This window comes from Balaenoptera musculus, chromosome 6 (genome assembly GCF_009873245.2).
Source record: "Balaenoptera musculus isolate JJ_BM4_2016_0621 chromosome 6, mBalMus1.pri.v3, whole genome shotgun sequence".
NCBI lineage: Eukaryota > Metazoa > Chordata > Mammalia > Artiodactyla > Balaenopteridae > Balaenoptera > Balaenoptera musculus.
This window is the reverse complement of record NC_045790.1, coordinates 109,151,139-109,168,583: the sequence shown is the minus strand read 5'-3', so window position 1 is coordinate 109,168,583 and position 17,445 is coordinate 109,151,139. Positions and strand designations below refer to the sequence as shown.

Genomic DNA, 17,445 nt, shown 5'->3' with positions numbered 1-17,445 from the left:
GGGTGGCGGCGGGCCCTCTCCCTCGGAGGGCCCGCCCCTCTGAGCGCTTCTTCCGGGTGGGGCCCCGGGCAGAGGCGATGGCGCCCTGGGCGCTCCTCAGGCCTGGGGTCCTGGTGCGGACCGGGCACACCGTGCTGACCTGGGGGATCACGCTGGTGCTCTTCCTGCATGATACCGGTGAGCCGGACCCCGCGCGACCCTGGACCCCCCCCCCCGATCCCGCGTGATTCCCTAGATGTTTGGGTCTCACTGAGTCCCTTGCCGAAGCCCGAGAGATCCTGGGATTCACCCTATCTCCTCCAGCTCCTGAGGCTCCCTCCCCATCTCTCATTCCAAGAGCCACCTGCTTTCTGCCTAACACCCAGTTGATCCCTAATTAATTCCAGAATCTTCCTGATCCCTGCCAGATACCCTGTCTGTCCCAGGACCCACCCGGTGCCCACCAGATCCGACGACCGACTCGAGCCCCCATCTCCCCTGATCCTGGGACCCGCCCGACCCTTCCCAGGAATTGACTCCCAAGATTCCGAGGATCAACTAGATGAAGGACTGGCATCCCGCCCAGCCCTGTGGCCACTAGCTGCCCAAGTCCAGGCTCCCCAGCCTCAGGCAAGAGAACACGGCATAGGGGAGCAGGCTGTCCCTCACATCCTCATCCTTGATTCTCGCCCTGGTAGCATTCATTCATCCCATCAACCCCCTTCCACCCTTCCCCCTCTTTACCCACCACAGGCCACCTCCGTGGCCACCTCCAGCACAAGTTTTCACCCTCCCTCACTACCACCATCACAGCCCCCACTCATCATCCCTCCTTGCTCCAGCATAAACCCCTGGACCGGGGGCGTTCTCACTTTCCTCCCAAGATCTCAAGTCTCCTCCACTGCCTCTGCCCCTTAGCCTAAATCCTGCTCAGTCTCCCCATCAGAAAGAACCCCCCCAGTGCAACCCCCCTTCCTTCTCCGCTCCCTTTTACAGTCAAGGGGCACCAGAGTTGGCCACACTCCGCTGTCGGGCTGTCTCCTGCCCTTCGCTCTTCAGCCCCCCGCCTCCCAGAATCCTTCAGTCACCTCCATGGGCTGGACCCTTCCTGGCCTGGGCTCCCCTGTTGTCCCTCTGCAGCATGCCAGCCAGCCTGCCGACCCTGCCCTCCTCTGTCTCTTGGGCATCTTGGACCTGGCCAGCCTCTCCTCATCTCAGAGCCAGACCCCTCAGCCAGACCCTTCCTCCCTCTCCCCCACATCCAGCCAAGTGTGGCCCCATCAGCCCCCTTACCCCACTCTGTCCATCCCCTCTTCTCCACCCTTCCTGCCAGTGCCCTTGTCCAGACACACTCCTCTCCGTGTCCCAGATAAGCCTCCCCTCTGATCCATCTTTACTCCAGCAGTAAGAGGGCTTTCAGAAACATATCTGACCCTATAACCTTCCATGGTTCCCTATTGCGCTCCAGAGAGAGTGTAGATGAACTGCTTTTTTTTTTTTTTCGCTGAACGTGAACTTCTCCCTCCTGCACCCTATGCAGTGGCCACACCTGACCATTCATCAAACTCCATCTCCAGGCCTTCCCTCAGCCAGGGACACACTTCCCACCTCCAACTGCACCCCTCACCTGCACCCTCCTATTCTATCGCCGCAGCCTCACTCTCCCCCTCTGGCCTCTCCAGCACTGCGGCAGTGGGAAGAGCAGGGGGAGCTGCTCCTGCCCCTCACCTTCCTGCTCTTGGTACTGGGCTCCCTGCTGCTTTACCTGGCTGTGTCACTCATGGACCCGGGATACGTGAATGTCCTGCTCCAGCCCCAGGTAACCAGGGGTCCCAAACATCTCCTCCCCCCAACAGGGAACTCAAGGCCCCAGTAACAATCTCATGCTAGACCCTGTGCTGAGGGCTTTTCTAGGGAATCCCAGGGAATCGTCTTGCCAGACCTAGAGCCCCATCCTACAATGAGGAAATTGCCAAGACGCAGAGAGGGGAAGTAACTGGCAGAGGTCACACAGCCTCGCAGTCCAGGGCACTCTGCCCCACTCTACCACCTCCATTACACAGGGGATGGATCCCCAAACGTGCACACTCAGAGTTAAGCTGGCTCCCAAGGGAGCTACCCACCAGTGCCCTCTGCCTCCCAAGGGAACCCCATCTCATACTGTGTCCCCCCATTTTCAGGAGGAGGCCAAGGAAGAGCAGACAGCCATGGTTCCTCAGGCCATCCCCCTTCGGCGCTGCAGATACTGCATGGTGCTGGTGGGTGATGCAGGGACCTCCGTGGGAGGGGTCGGGCAAGATTGAGACTCCTTGGCCTCATCCCTCCTCCTGGAAGGCCTCCCAGATGCCAGCCCTGACCTCCCGCCCACATCGTTGGGTCCAGAAGGGAGCCGGTGTTGAGGCCCGACTCCCTGTGTGCCCACAGCAACCCCTGCGGGCCCGTCACTGCCGTGAGTGCCGTCGTTGTGTCCGCCGATATGACCACCACTGCCCCTGGATGGAGAACTGCGTGGGGGAGCGCAATCACCCACTCTTCGTGGCCTACCTGGCGCTGCAGCTGGTGGTGCTTCTGTGGGGCCTGTACCTGGCATGGTGGGTTCCCCCAGCGCCCTGGGTGTGGGGGGCCAGGCAGCAGGCACCCACCAGGTGTGGAGAGAGCCAGGCTCCCTCTTCAGGGGCCTCGGACCCTCTCCCAAATGGCCGGCCCACCGGGGGTCCCTGGGGCAAAGCCGCCACACACACACCCGCCAGCTCTGGGTCCCTGTCGCCCTCCTTCCCTGCAGGTCTGGCCTCCGCTTCTTCCGGCCTTGGGGGCTCTGGCTGCGGTCCAGTGGGCTCCTGTTTGCCACCTTCCTGCTGCTGTCGCTCTTCTCCCTAGTGGCCAGCCTGCTCTTGGCCTCGCACCTCTACCTGGTGGCCAGCAACACCACCACCTGGGAGTTCATCTCCTCACACCGCATCGCCTACCTCCGCCAGCGCCCCGGCAACCCCTTCGACCGCGGCCTGACCCGCAACCTGGCCCACTTCTTCTGTGGATGGCCCTCGGGGTCCTGGGAGACCCTCTGGGCTGAGGAGGAGGAAGGCAGTAGCCAGGATGTTTAGGGTTGCTAGAGGCCGGGCCACCATCTTGTGCCTGAAAACCAGAGGGGCTGCACCCGGGGTCGTCAGCCCTCCGAGGGCCTGGGGCTCCTCACTCCTGCCCACTCCTCCCAGGCCTCAGAGTGGAGCTGAAGGACAGAACCCTGCCTCAAAGGCAGAAGAGGAGGAAGAGGACCCATGGTGGGGCTCGGGCACAAAGGACCTGGGCTGCGGAGACTTCCACCCTCCCTGCCCCCCAAGCCAGGCTGCGTCCAATGCACAGTTTTGTAAATTTAATAATTCATAAAGCAAGTCAAGTATTCAAAAAACAAACCAAACTGCTCCCCGCTGTGCCACACTTTCGGGTCCAGGTCTCTCAGTGGGCAGGGGAGAGGTGGTCGGGAGAAGGGAGGGGAGGCAGCACTTTGCCCGGTGACTCAGCAAAGCCCACAACAGCAGCCCGTGGCCGCCACCTTGAGTCCCAAGGGCTCATCAATACCAGGGCGCCCAGGCGGGCAAGCAGAGGCTCCAGCCGTCTGAGGGGCAGGGGGCAGAGAGCCCGGGGGGCCCTCAGGGCTCCAGGAATCGCTGGGACACAAAGTCGAAGTCCCGGAAGGCAGCCTGTTGGCGGGCGGTGAGGGGGCTGCGGGCATCAGGCGGCGTCAGGGCAGGCGGCAGCCCCGTGAACTCGCCCTCAAAGTAGCGCAGGTCTGTGGGGCCGCAGAGGGTGGGCACAAACGGGGGCCGGACGGCTCGGGTGAGCAGGGCCTGCCAGTCGGTGGTCTGGGGGCAAGGGTAGAGGTGCCTCAGACGAGGGGAGCGGCAGCCCCGCGGGCCCTTGATGCCTCCCACTGTGCCAGGCTCCTGGACCACTGCGGCCCTGGCCACTCACCCTGAAGAAAGGCTGTGTCTTGATCTCCTCGGCATCCCGCTCCCCCGCCCCCAGGCGCTTCTCGGGGCACTTCTGGAGGAGCTGGGGGAGAGGACAGGTGCTCATTCAGGGCGCTCAGGGCGCTCGGGCCCCAGGCACTGCCCGCCTCCCCCTCTCCAGCCTCTCAGGTAGGGATCCCCGAGCCACGAGCAGCTGTCGGCCCAGCCCTGGACCCTGCGGTGATTACCTTTTTTTTTTTTTTTTAAAGAGTTTGTTTTGTTTTTGGGGGGACGCACCACGCAGCTTGCGGGATTTTAGTTTCCCCGACCAGGGATCGAACCCGTGCCCCCTGCAGTGGAAGTGCAGAGTCTTAACCACTGGACCACCGGGGAAGTCCCTGCGATTACCTTCTGAATGAGCTCAAGCCCTTGCACCGACAGAAAGCGCGGGTATGGGGCTTCCGCATTGACGATGCAGTCAAACACCTCCTCCTCGGTGTCCCCTGGAAACGGGCACTGCAGGGATGGGGGCTCAGCAGGGTATGTGGGCCACCCCGCCCCCACCTGACCTGGAGGCCCCAGCAGCACCCCGTCCAGCGCTCACCTCGCCCACCAGCATCTCGTAGAGCAGCACGCCCAGCCCCCACCAGTCCACAGCCCGCGTATAGGCCTCCTGGGTCAGCACCTCAGGGGCCAGGAACTCCGGGGTGCCACAGAAGGTGCTCGTCCGGTCCCCAAAGCCGATCCCTGCAAACCAACATCCACACTGATGCCAGCACGGTGTGTCATCCACAAGAACCGCTGTAAGAATCAAGCACCCACCCTTATGACCCCATGTACCGAACCTGTGCCGAGCCCTGCCCCATACCCTTGGAGGTGGAAACGGTTTTTATGCCACTCGATTGATGAGGAATCTGAGTCTCAGCCAAGCTCATGTGCCAGGGTCACGCAGAAAGCAGAACCCAGTGCCCTCTCCCAGCCCAGGATCTCCCTCTGGCCAAGGGCAAGGGGCTCTTTCAAAGCTTTTAGGGCTGAAAGGACGAGCCAATGTGTCCAGCTAGTCCCTGGAATGAGGGCTGAGAGGCAGATTTCCTGGGAGCTGCCACTTGCCCACCACCCTGCTGGCCTGGGCTGAGTGAGCACGGCTGAAAGACACGGGATCCTGGACAGGAGGCACCCACCTTCCTTACAGAGCCCAAAGTCTGCGATCTTCAGGAAACCCTGGGCATCCAGCAGAAGATTATCCAACTTAAGGTCTCTGAGGGCAAGGCGGGGCAGATCAAAGGGGCTAAGAAGCGCTGAGGCCCAGGGAACAGCGGCCCCACCCCAGAGCAGCCCAGGAGGAGGGTAGCATCTGCCCCCTCGCCCACTCCCCCAGCATCTCGGGGGCAAGTTACCTGTAAATGATCTTCTGCTCATGTAAGAATTGCAGGCCCAGGACCACACAGGCCAGATAGAACCTGGAGGGTTGGTGTAGGGGGGAGTTCAGGCCCAGGACTGTGGGGGACAGGGCAGGGAGGCACCAGGATGGCCATGGCCTGGGGACCCCAGATGTCCCTGCCAGTCAGATGTGGGCGAGAGACTGGGAGGAGCCTCATGTGTAGCAGGGGCGGGGCTCCTCCAGATAACAGCCTGCCCTTCCTGGGCTCTTAGATTGTGCCAGGGATGACACCGAGTAACCTCACGCCTATCCTGGCATCCTCCCAGCAGCCTGCTGTGGATACCCATCATGCCTACTTTTCAAATGAGGATCTGAGACTCCTGGTAAATGACCCACCCAGGGTCGCACAGCTAGTGGCCGAGCTGATATGTGAATCCAGGCTCCAGAGCCCACACTCTGCTGGGCAAGAAATAACAACACCAGCTGTCGGTCACTTACTGCTCACCAGTCCCCGTGCTCGGCAATTTCTAAATGTTACGTTCATCCATGCAACAAGCCTATGAAATAGCTATCATTAGCCCAATTCACAGCTATATAAACTGAGGTCTGAGGTCACAAATGCTGTGAGGGTTGATAACCAGGATTTGAACCAAGGCCTCCCTGACTCCATGCTCTTCTGCTGATGGGCACCCTGGAGGAAGCAGGATGAAGGCGTTGCCAGGTACAGGGAAGCAGGGAAGGCTCGCTGGAAGAGGCAGACAGGAGAGATGGGAACCCACCGGGCCTGGGGCTCAGGGAAGACGTCCTCATGGATCTGCATCATGAGGTCGCCACCGGGCACGAACTCAGTCACGAAGCAGGCGTGGCTGGAGGTGTGGAAGCAGGCAAGGAGGGAGAGTAGGAAGGGGTGCCCCATGCGGCCCACAGCCTCCAGGATTCGCTTCTCGCAGTACAGGCTGCAAGAGGAGGGTGTGGGTTTTAGAGGGAAGGAGGGAACCCAAAAGGGAATGAAAACCTCCCCTGACTATGCCCTGTCACCCACACAACACCCCTGGGTCACTGGCTCTTGTCAAAGTGCCAGGCAACTAGAGGGATGGTTCATATGTATCACGAGCTCACATAGGTCTTTTTTTTTTTTTTTGCCACGCTGTGTGGCATGCGGGATCTCAGTTCCCCGACCAGGGATGGAACCAGCACCCCCTGCAGTGGAAGCGCGGAGTCTTAACCACTGGACCACCAGGGAAGTCCCTCACGTAGGTCTTGAACCTGTACCACCACCCTGTTCCCATTTCACAGATGAGGAAACTGAGGTGCATAGAAGAGGGGACCTGCCCAACGGCACACAGTTAACAACTGCAGTTGCTAACAAGAGAGCCCAGGCCTGGCTGGCCCCACAGGGTCACCTCTTACAAGCCCCAGTAGCATTCAGCTGCCTTCCTGGGCCACCAGCCCAGGCCTGCCATCCTGGGTACCCTCCACGTGCCCGGATGCCGGGAACCCCCTGGCCTCAGCACACACCTCTCTATCTCGTCCCGGCTCAGCACCTCCTGCTTCTTCAGCGCTTTGATGGCATAGTATTGGCCTGTCCCCTTGAACTGGACCAGGAGAACCTGGGGACCAGAGAGAGATTGGGCTCCAGGTGGGCAGTACAGGAGTCTACTTCCCCCACCCACCGCCCCGCAGACCCCAGAGTCCCCCTAGCTAACGTGTCGGGGCCTGCCCACCCCCCTCCACTGCACCCCCTCAGCCCACTACCTTTCCGAAGTGGCCCCGGCCCAGCACGGCCAAGCAGCGGAAGTCCTGAAGCCGGGGAGGTTTCCTGCAAGAGAGAGGGTACAGGAAGCCCCTGGGACAAGGGCTGGGGCTCCGCCAAGGGCCGCTCCAAACCCTCCCTCCACGCCTGGTCCTGGGCTGTCCCCACCTGTGGGGCAGGAGGGGCAGGGGCTGGAGAGGCCGGGTCAGGGCTCCTAGGACTGCCATTTCCTGGGGTCTGGCACGCAGGCGGAGCTCACTAACGTGGGCTCCGCAAGTGAGAACCTGAGAGCAAGCCAAGGAGCTCGGGGCGATGTGAGAACGCCTGACAGGCAAACACCCAAGTGAGTGGACAGATGTCTCTCTCAAACGCCAAGGTGAGCCTGCCAGGGGTACCTGGTGGCTGAGGCTGGCAGAGATGGCTCGAGTCGAGTCCTGGGCTCCATGTGGGGGCGTTTGGTGCTCTGTGAGGGCAGAGGGGCTCAGGGCAGAGGGGGCTTCCTCTCCCTTTTCCCTCCAGCCCTGCCGTCCCCACCCAGACAGCCCCCAGCATGACCAGCCCTGCCGCCGCTCACCGGCATCTCCTCGGGGGTCGGCTCCTGGGGCAGGTAGAGGCGCGGTGGCTTGGGTGGGCATTGGATCTCTTCTCGCAAGGGGGTCTTCTTGGGCGGGAAATTACTGTGGGGAGGAAGCAGACACACGACCAGGCACAGGCGGATGGAATAGTGGCGGGGCTGGGGGGGGTGGACCCACAGCCGTGTGAGACAGAGAGACGGGTCAGAGGGCGAGCAACGGGGACAGGCATTGTCTGCACGTGTAGTGAGGTGACTCCACAGAGAAGCAGGCAGCCTGGGGCGAGGCTCCTCACCTGGGCGAGGCAGGGGCGGCGGCCCCCCGGGGTGTGGCTGGGGTCTGGGAGCACCCTTTCGGGGGGCTGATGGTGCTTGGGGAGCTGCAGGGGGGCAGCAGGCTCATGACCAAGCGCCCCCAGGCCGCCATGCTGAGGTTCATCTGGGAAGCCCTCAGGAAGTCCTGACCTGGGGCAAAAGGGGGCTCAGTCCCGGGGTGTCCTAAGGGTCCCAGCCCTGCCCCCTACTAGCCAGCCTTCTCCACTCCACACCTCTGCGTTTTGAGAAAATGCGTTTCTGCCTCTGCAGCCGGGGCCTTCTCTCAATGACAGGGTCACAGAAGGTCACCTGCGGGGGCAGGGGGCAGGGCTGAAGACCAGTCCCCTCCCACCCCACCTGCCACGGGCACCTCCTCAGCCTCCAGGCTCCCAGCCTGAGCCCATGTCAACAGACGCAAGAGCCAGAAGGACTCAGAGAGATGGATCCAACATCCTCATTGGTACCAGCGGGGAAACCGAGGCCCGGAGAAGAGAGGCGGTCCAGGGTCACACACGCGGCAGGGCAGTCAGGACAAGGATGCAGGCCGCTAGGCCCCCATGAAGTCCTCAGAGAGGGACTGGGAATCCTTCCTTCCTCTAGATCTCCTCCCTCTGGGCCTCAATTTCCACTCCTACGTGTGGGTGCGGAGCACAGTCTCAAAGGCCCTTCTTTGCTCTAACGGAGCCGGGGCCCACGAGGTCAGAGGGCAGGGGCCAGTGGGCACCTGGGCAAAGAGCAGCCCCTGCGGCACCAGGCTGAGGGAGAGCTGGTGACAGGCATTGTCCAGGAAGTCCTCCAGCCTCAGGAAGGCCACGCCGCACAGCTGCCTCCAGTCCCGCCAGCGCACCCCGATCTCCAGCTCTCGGGCCTACAGTGGGGAGGCCAGGTTGAGGGGTGGAGCGTGGCACCGGCCACTACCTGGCCGGCCTTCCACCGCACGGCCCACGGTCACCCCTGTTCACACAAGGCAGCCTCACCCGCTCCAGGGGGATGACAAAGGTCTGGTCCCAGGACTGCTTGGCCACAGGCCCCCAGCCCGTCTGGCCCACAATGCGATTGTCCACCTTCAGCACGGCCAACACCTCACCTGTGGGGTCAGAGCCGGGGTTCAGGGCAGGCCGGGAGCGGGGGTCCTTCGCTGTTCCCCAGCTTCCCATGCCCCCTACTCACTGGCCAGCTCGCCTCCGCCACGCTGCTGCTTGGCCCTGCTCCGAAGCCAGCCCTGGGAGGGGTTCCCGGCCAGTGCGGCCACGGGGGAACGTCCCGGCACAGCTGTCAGCAGCTGCTCACAGCCCAGGAGGTGGACCTGCAGCGTCCCTGTCAGGGAGCATGGTGGGGGGCCGTCATCAGGTGCCATCCTCCAATGGGCCCCTGGGACCCCAGGAATGCTGCCTTCTCCTGGAGGTATAGCTAAATCCAGACCTTGCCCACATTAGGCCTCGGCAGCCACCTGCCACCCTTGGGGCCGGCCAACTGGTCCTCCCCTCCTGCACACTCTCTACGTGTTGGGAGAAGCAGGGACACACAGGCAGAGGAGTGAGACTCAGACCTCAGCCAGGTTGCACGGGACCACAGCGCACGGCGACACACTGGCTCAGGGCTCAGGGCCTAGGAATAGCGCCACGGCAGGGATGAGAGCCCGGGGAGGAGCAGGATGCCTGGCGGGCTGACCTGTCCCACCTCTTCCCTGGGCCTGTTTCCCCATCTGTACAGCGGAAAGGAGCGCCAGCTCAGCCCCACCTCCTGCAATGGGTACAAGCGTGTTTTGCCAACCAAGCAGATTCATTTTAGGGTCATTAGAGATTTGTCCCTCAAAGGGTAGAGGAAGCAGTGGGACTCTGGCCGCCCTTGAGGACATACACTGGGCCTAAGAGCGCCATTTAGGGAGTCTGGGCCTGGGGTTTACACTCTGAGAGACCTCATAAACCAAGGCAGTGCCCAGGGTGGGAAGATCATCTTAGGAAGAATGATTGGAGGAGTATGGGTATTCAGCCAGAAGACAGGATGTGGGGTGGCCCCAAGTACCTGAATTTTAGGCCATTTAACAAGCCCTTACCCCCACCTTCCCCAACCTGTCTACTTGGCTAACTCACATAAGCCCTTCAAGGCCAAGCTCAGACACCACCCCCTCCAGGAAGCATTCCTTGATTCCCTAAGGGCCAGGTGAGGGGGCCCATCCAGCCGCTGTACTTCCCCTTCTCAGCTCTGCTCACAATGAGATGTGGCCTGTCTACCGTGCATCAGCTCTGTGTTGGCAGGGGCTGGGCTCTCTAGTTGGCACCGTGTCCCAGGTGGGAAGCTCAGGGCTTCCAGAGTTGACACTGGTAGATTATTTGGAGGCAGATCCAGCTTGGGATAAGGAAGAACTTTCCAACGGTCCAAACTGCCCAGGACCGGGTATCAAGGCCTCCAGGGCTATGAGCTCCCTAACACTGGCACTTTAAGCACTCTCATGGTTCCTCACTTAAATAATAGCTTCACCGACTGAGCGATCTCTGTGCCCGCACGGTGCTGAGCACTTCACATGCAACAACTCACTGAATTTTTGCAGCAACCCTATGAAATAGGTGCTGTTATCACCCCCATTTGACAGAGTGAAAAACTGAGGTCTGGAGAGGGGATGTCAGTTGCACAAGGTCACACAGCTAGGGGATGGTGAAGCCAGGATTGGAAGTCTTCTCCAAGATTCTTCCCCACTGTGTTTCAGGCTCCTCCCTGGAAGGGAAGGAGAGCTCTGAAGTAGGAGGGACTCCCGGGTACCTGTCATGGCAGTGGGCTTCACGAGTGTCCCTGAAGGCTGGGCGTTCCCAGACACAGCAGTCCGCAGCTCCCGGGCCACTCTGCCACGCAGAGGGTGGGCAGGAGGCAGTCCCTCCAGCAGCTGCTCCAAGGCCAGCCGCAGGAGGTCCAGTTTCTGGGAGGACTCCTGGAGCTGGGCCTGAGCCTGCAGAAGGGATACAGGGCCATGGGGTAACGGCAGGGGCAGTGGCTCAGGCCACCTGGAGACACCCTGGATGAGGTCTAGACAAGAATGTGCCTCCTGTTTCCTCATTGCCACCCCTCACAGCCAGTCCAGCGGTGTCTCCCGCCACTGCAGAGGGTGGTACCACTCAGAGAGGCGCAGCAATGGGAGGGGACCATGATCTGACCTCGGCTAGCACCTTGCGGTCCTGCGTTCGCCGGCTACCAAGCAGCTTCACCACGTTCTTGGCGCCCTCGGCCACGGCAGCCTCGATGCGTAGCCGGTGCCGCAGCTCCTCCACCAGCAGCTCCGGTCCTAGGAGGAGGGGGTCAGCCCTCAAGCCCACGCCCTGCTCCGCTCTCTGCCCATCCCCACTTCTCAAGGCCTCACCTGGCTCAGGGGACCCGCTGGCCTCCAGGCTGCTGATCTTCATTCGTAGAAGGGCCACCTTCAGCTGGCTGTCCTGTAGCATCTGCTGGGCAGCTGCCAGAAGCTTCCTCTCCTATGGGGTTGTGACATATGCCCCCTCAGGCCAGGACTAGGCCAGAGCCTTCCTGGTCAGACCAGGGACTGGAGCAGACCTCCCCCATCAGACTAGACAAGGGAGGGCTAAGGTCAAGCCTCCCTTATTAGATCAGGGTGAGCCTCCACATCATGCTGGGAATTGGGACAGGTTGGGAGTTGGGCTGAGATTCCCCATTAGACTGGTGTTTTGCCTTCTCTGTTAGACGAGGGGTTCGAGCCATGCCTTTCCCACCAAGCTGAGATTTAGGGTTCTGCCTCCCCTGTCAGACTAAGGGTGAGACTGTCTCCTTTCCAGGGTCAATGGCTGGGTTGCATTTCCCTATCAGAATAGGGGCTGGTGGTGGGATGAATTGGGAGATTGGGATTGACATATACACACTAATATGTATAAGATAGATAACTAATAAGAAACTGCTGTATAAAAAAAAATTCAAAAATTCAAAAAAAAAAAAGAACAGGGTCTGGATCACCACCTTCTCTAATAATCTGAGAGCCAAATCTCTTCCCCTCAGATCCCAGGGGCCTTACCTTGGGAGTGCCACTGGCATACGTGTGGGTCATATTCTCGGCTCCCTGCTTGACCTTCAGCTCTACCTGCAGCTGCCTCTGTAGAGCCTCCAGGTGTCGGGCCCTTGGCTGCTCCGCCAGCGGCCAAGGTCCTGAGGCCGCAGGTTCTGTGTGCAAAGAGTGTGGGGCTCATGAACCTCTCCCCCAGAGCCGAGAGCCCCCCATGGCCTAGCTCTCTCCTCCCCGCCCCTCCCGGGCAGGGGCTACATGAGGAGGCTCTGAGAGAGGTCAGGGCCAAGGCCAAGGAGCTGGGTCAGCCTGCCGCCTGCTGTCCCGAGGGGCCTGCTCAGACTCCTCACTCACCAGCCGGGCCAGGCCCGGGGCCGGGCAGCAGGATGCGGGCATGCAGCTCCCGCAGCTCCCCGTGCAGCTGCTCCAGGCGGCGGTTGGAGGACCGCAGCAGCTGCTGCACGTGGCCCAGGTGGCGGCGGTCGGTGGCTACCCGCCGCAGGTTCTCCACACCCTCCTTGATTTTCAGCTCCTTCTGGATGGCCCGGCGGATCGCCTCTTTCTCATCCCCTGGGGGCCACTGGCCCGCCCCAGGCTGGAAAGGCAGAGGCATTAGTCCCCTCAGACCCCACCTCCACGGCCTCAGCTCATCACAGGCGGAGGGGGAGGGAGGCAGGCGTGGTCGGCACCCAGGACTGACACCCGCGGTTTGGGAAGCATTTATGAGCTTAGAGCTAGTATCCCTAAGCCAGATGGAAATCCCAAGGCTATTTATCCAGCCCGTGCTCCTGTCCTCTGCCATCAGAGAGAAGAGTAAGGGGAAAAAAATTGTCAGTGTTTACATGGTGTTCTGTTCTAAGAGCTGTGCAGACATTCACTTGTTGATCCTGACAGCAACCCCATGAGGTAGGTTTAGTTATTATCCCCATTTTATAGATGAGGAAACTGAGACACAGAGAGGTTAAGTAATTTGCCCAAGGCCACAACACAGGGAAGGAGATGCACCATCATCTCTTGGGCCCCAGCCTCTCCCTGCCGGTCATGCTTACATCAGGCTGCTCTCAGTCTGGGATCCAGGCTAAGGTCTGGGGACCAGAAAAGAGGCTCGGCACTGAGAAGGGCCCCCCCAATGTCATGCAGACAGGGCAGCCTGTGGCCTGAGGAGAAGCTAGGGCTGTTCCCCTGACCTTCCGACACCCCAGCTGGCAAAGCAGAGGCACAGAGGGGTTGAGGAGGTCTCCGGGGGCCCACTCCCAGCTCAGCTCCTGGGAGGAATTAGAAGGCTCTCTCACTGCTTCACCCCAAGTGGGAGCAAGAAAGAGGAAAAACTCTTTCCCAGAGACCATTTCAAACCAACCGGTGCCGATGCTGACCTCAGCCCAGGGTAACCCATGACGCCCCCAACCCAGGACTGCCTCAGAGCCCTCACCTTACCTCTCGGCTCTCCATCTCCTGAGCCCAGTGGAGCCTCAGGGACCCCCACCCCAGGCCTCCGCTGGCCCTCTGGCCCGTCTGTCAGAGGGCAGGGGCGGGGCTCAGGAAATCCTTTGAGGGCCCTAGGCCAGAGGGCCAGCGCCAAAGGCCTGAGCAAACAAAGATCCCACGGAGCTGGGGGCCCGGCACCGGGGTCCTGAGTCACCCAGCTGCCGCTGCTGGGCGGAGGTTAACAGGAAATCGGAAAATGTGTACAAGCCACGGCTGGAACAGGCAGAGGGACCTCCGGAGGAAGGGGGAGGGAGGGGACAGACGCAGCCCTGAAAGTTGCCCAAGGGGTGGGGGCACTCTAGGAGTCTTGTGGAGAACACTTCACCCTTGACCAGAGCCCATGGTCCTGCCTGCTCCGGGCTGGAATCCTGCCAAGTGCGCACACACCTCTCCCTTTCTGCTCCGCGGCTGGGGCGCTATCTTGTACACAAACGTCTCCACCCCCATTTGTTCTGGGCTAGTACCCCACCTCTCCCCACCCCCCAAAAAGACACACAGCCTCGGTCCCATGCGAACCTATTGCCAGCTCCGGCAGGAACCCCGCCCCCTCGCCATTTGGTCTGGAACCCTGTGTACCCGAGGGTTCCCCCGGGAACTGGGTAGGCCCCTCCCTCTGGGGTCCCCACTCCCCGCCTGCCTGTGTGCTCTGGGAAGGACCCCACGACCGCGAGGGGGTGGCACCCTCCAGGCGGAGGAGGGTTCTTCTCCCCTCCCAGAACCCGTCCCTAGGTGCCTGCACGGCCCCCCTTTGCTTTCGCAGCGGATGCACATCGGCCTCAGAGTGCTACCTGGAAGAACAGATTTAAGGAAACTTTGGGGCCCACCCTGGTGGCCCTGACTGCGGACTCAGACGTGCTCATGGGCAGGCCTGACTGGAGGCTCTGATTCACTTGGAGGTGATTTGGGGACGTCTCCAGGAGGCAGGAACGACTTACCCCCAGTGCTCAGGTCTGCCCTGCGAAGGTGTAGGGGGGCGCAGGGCAAGGGCTGGGAAGGGACACGGGGAGGGGCTGGGGATGCGGCCGGAGCCCGGGACGGTGAATGAGGCTCCCCCCCACCCCCCGGCCCGCGCCCGCGGCCCGTCCCCTCCGGGCGCCGTTCACCTGCTGCGGCGCCCCCTCTTCCATGGCGCCGCTCGGGCAGCTCGGCCCCTCCTCTCGACCACTCCGGTTCCGGAAGCCCCGGCCCCTCCGCCAGGGCTTTCAAACTTGAAACTTCCCGGGAAGCAGCGCCGGAGTCGCGGGATCGGGCGCCCCCTCCCGAGGTCCGCTGGCCCTCGCGGGACCTGGGATCAGCGCCGCCTCTCGGCCGCGCGGGATCGAGCCTGGCTCCTGACCCAGAGGCCCCGGAGCCTCCCCCGGATCCGATGTTCCGAGGGATTTGGAGCCCAGTGCCCCTCATCTGAGGCCGCGGTTCCTGCTCCTTGAGACACTGACCCCCGCCCCGCGATACAAGGGCAGAAAAGGACATTTCCCGGGCCGGCGTTCTCGTTGTCGGGTCGCGCGCCCAGAGGGGCGGGCCCGGGTGGGGACAGCGCCGCCTGCCGGCCGCGGGGCAATACCTGTGTGGCCTGTCCTCTCTGGGCCGGGTCAGCCTCTTCCTCGGAACCCCGCCGCGACCTGGCTCCCGCCCGGAGTCTCTCTTCCTCTCCCATGTCATTGGTGTAAAATGGGCTAATCCCATACCTGTCGCCCGCCAAGGAGCCTTGGCCCTGTCTGTAATCACTGTAAGAATGTATACGTGGGAAAACAATAAAGCCTTACCCAAATTACACCAAATTACAAACGAATCCAAAATCCCTCAGGACCCCTGCCCCATCACTTGACTAGACTGGAGCTTTCTGGTTCAGCCAGAGCTGCTCAGCCTTTGCCCTAAAGGGCTCATCTAAACAGAATACACATTTAAACCTTGAGAAAAAGCCACCATTTCAGGAAACTAGCCTGCGCTAGGCGGTTCTTGCAATGGCTTAGGTACGTAGGGGACCCTGGTTCTTTACTGCCTAGTCTAGGGTTGTTTAGGCAATTCCTGTTATCCTGTGCTCACCAGCACTTTGTGCCAGGACTTTACTGGAAAGAGCCTCGTCCAAGGGGCCGGAAGTGAGTAAGGCTCAAATACTGAAGGTGGCTTATTTGCTGACTTGGAAGAGGTGCCCTCCAGTGCTTTTATAGGAGGAAACCATGTCAGTTCCACTTTGCTCTATCACCTCCTTCACAGTGGACTGGAAAGTGAAATCGGCAAAACATGGGCAATCCTGGGATTGTCCTGCAATGGGAAATCAACCAAGTGACGTGAACATATGCAAAGGAGACTTGGTTCACTGGGGGACATGCCGACTTCATAATCAGAGCCAAGTGTGACACTTTTACATATATACAAATCAGAATTATTGAAGGTTAGACATTTAACAGCTAGTAAGCAAGCTAGCCAGGCACATGGTAGGCTCCTTTAAGTGGGGGTTATCGAGGTGCCCTTAGCTGAATGTTAATGTTAACAAATAATTGAGAGGTAAAAAGACTACCAGCTTCTGACTGTAGGTCATGGGTTTCAGAAAAAAAACATCAAACGAGCAAAGCTCTGCCTTTCAGGAGGGTATCTAGTTCCCATCTTGAGGCTCATTTATCCACTCCTCCAGCCAGAAAGCTGAATTATGTGGAAGAACAATGATTTTTAAGTTTGCTGTGAAGTGTTTCACTGTCTCAGTGGCCACTAAGGGAAAGGGGTTCAGAAATAGAATACATCCACCTTTCCTAATGAACCCCAGGCTGGACAAACCTATAGCCCTGGGCTGATGGATGAGTCTGACAAGATAGCTGCATCTTACATGTCTGATGGTGATGGTGCTTCATAAAATTGTAATTCTTAGGAAAATTGAAGTTCACATTTAACACCCAGTGGGTACTGAACAGCCCAAACGAACTCTGGCTAACGAGCTATTAAAGTTGTGTAACATCAACCTGAAAGGAACTGTCCCAACAGGCTACATAAAGAAACATTTACCCCTTTCTGTACTTTTTTCCCCCTTCTTGGTACTGCAGACATCAATCCATCTACATTTAGATTTGCCTCCCTTGGGTAGTATCTGAGTATGCGATGTCACTAACTAATCAAGTTGTAACACACCCTCCACTTTAAAAGTCCTCCCTGTTCTTGTTCTCATCCCAAAACTGCAGTTCCTTTCCCCTCAGACCCATTAAAAATAAAACTTGTAAGTCTTCATTAAATGAAATCCTGAAAGCCTTCATTTTTTGCAACAGAATCCCATTCTTACAATAGCCAGAAAGGGTTTATAGCAAAATATAACAAAAAAGGCAGAAAAAACAAATTTGTGTTTATGGGACCAAGTGAAACCATGAAACCAGTTGTGTTATAAAGCAGTAATGATAAAGATTACCAAATTAATACACAAACACAATTATACAGTCCTCTGAAGCCCCCAAACTCCCAAGAATCCATCAAGTAAAAGGCTCCTACTTTTCAGCACCCAAACAGCTAACACAGGTGAAGCAGGCCAGATGTCAAGCAAATCTGTCAGCCCAACAAGACATTCAGGTACTCCACTGTCATTTAAACTCTACATTTTAGAGCCAGCATTGGTTGAAATATAAGGGCCTGTCATGGAGGTCAGAGAGCACAGACTAAAGTCTTAAAATATCAGTACATCTCTGGAGAGACAACCTCGATTGCAGAGCATTCCGTAAAAGTTTTGAAATTAAATGTAAAGACACATTACAAGCTACTGTCCTCTCTGCCCCAATTCATGCAGTTAAGTTCCCCTTGTAAGCAGAGTATGGCATACCTTTGGAAGAGGATGTCCCAAGAGAAACGACCTAAACAGCCACTATTTGCTCTTTTCTTTTTAGATGTCCTTGTACCAAAGGCGCTTTGAGCCATTCACCTGGCACTTCCCAAAACATACTTGCCTAAGGGCCAGCCCAAGAACTCTTGCAGCTGGAAACAAAGCACACTACTTTGTAGCCATCTTCCAGTACACTAAGTTTGCCCCTTGTGCCT

General features: G+C 59.3%; 2 protein-coding genes across 10 annotated transcripts; one reads left to right on the top strand and one right to left on the bottom strand.

Moving 5' to 3' along the window:
- Positions 1 to 49: 49 nt before the first annotated feature.
- On the top strand, positions 50 to 3,389 carry ZDHHC12 (zinc finger DHHC-type palmitoyltransferase 12). 4 transcript variants are annotated; one of them, XM_036855085.1, is made up of 5 exons: positions 50 to 177; positions 1,662 to 1,798; positions 2,160 to 2,237; positions 2,404 to 2,570; positions 2,762 to 3,389. In XM_036855085.1, exons 1-5 carry the CDS (start codon positions 78 to 80, stop codon positions 3,078 to 3,080), a joined length of 801 nt encoding a protein of 266 aa, XP_036710980.1. In that variant the 5' UTR covers positions 50 to 77; the 3' UTR covers positions 3,081 to 3,389. The 4 variants fall into 4 exon arrangements, with proteins under 4 accessions (XP_036710980.1, XP_036710983.1, XP_036710981.1 ...); XM_036855088.1 differs by having other exon boundaries at positions 2,404 to 2,592; positions 2,762 to 3,049; XM_036855086.1 differs by having other exon boundaries at positions 64 to 177; positions 1,634 to 1,798; positions 2,762 to 3,345.
- PKN3 (protein kinase N3) lies at positions 3,335 to 14,990 on the bottom strand. Of its 6 annotated transcripts, none has more exons than XM_036855079.1 (22): positions 14,538 to 14,968; positions 12,304 to 12,544; positions 11,962 to 12,107; positions 11,299 to 11,410; positions 11,096 to 11,223; positions 10,707 to 10,890; positions 9,117 to 9,263; positions 8,924 to 9,033; positions 8,671 to 8,814; positions 8,180 to 8,255; positions 7,928 to 8,096; positions 7,635 to 7,737; positions 7,456 to 7,523; positions 7,063 to 7,126; positions 6,826 to 6,917; positions 6,087 to 6,263; positions 5,324 to 5,386; positions 5,108 to 5,184; positions 4,531 to 4,673; positions 4,335 to 4,442; positions 3,949 to 4,029; positions 3,335 to 3,839 (listed from the first exon to the last, which is right to left on the bottom strand). In XM_036855079.1, the coding sequence occupies exons 1-22, from the start codon at positions 14,559 to 14,561 to the stop codon at positions 3,627 to 3,629; spliced, it is 2,670 nt and encodes an 889-aa protein (XP_036710974.1). In that variant the 5' UTR covers positions 14,562 to 14,968; the 3' UTR covers positions 3,335 to 3,626. The 6 variants fall into 6 exon arrangements, 5 of the variants coding, with proteins under 5 accessions (XP_036710974.1, XP_036710972.1, XP_036710973.1 ...); XM_036855081.1 differs by having other exon boundaries at positions 3,751 to 3,842; positions 3,996 to 4,029; positions 14,538 to 14,984; XM_036855077.1 differs by having other exon boundaries at positions 11,096 to 11,410; positions 14,538 to 14,974.
- Between the last annotated feature and the right edge of the window lie 2,455 nt (positions 14,991 to 17,445).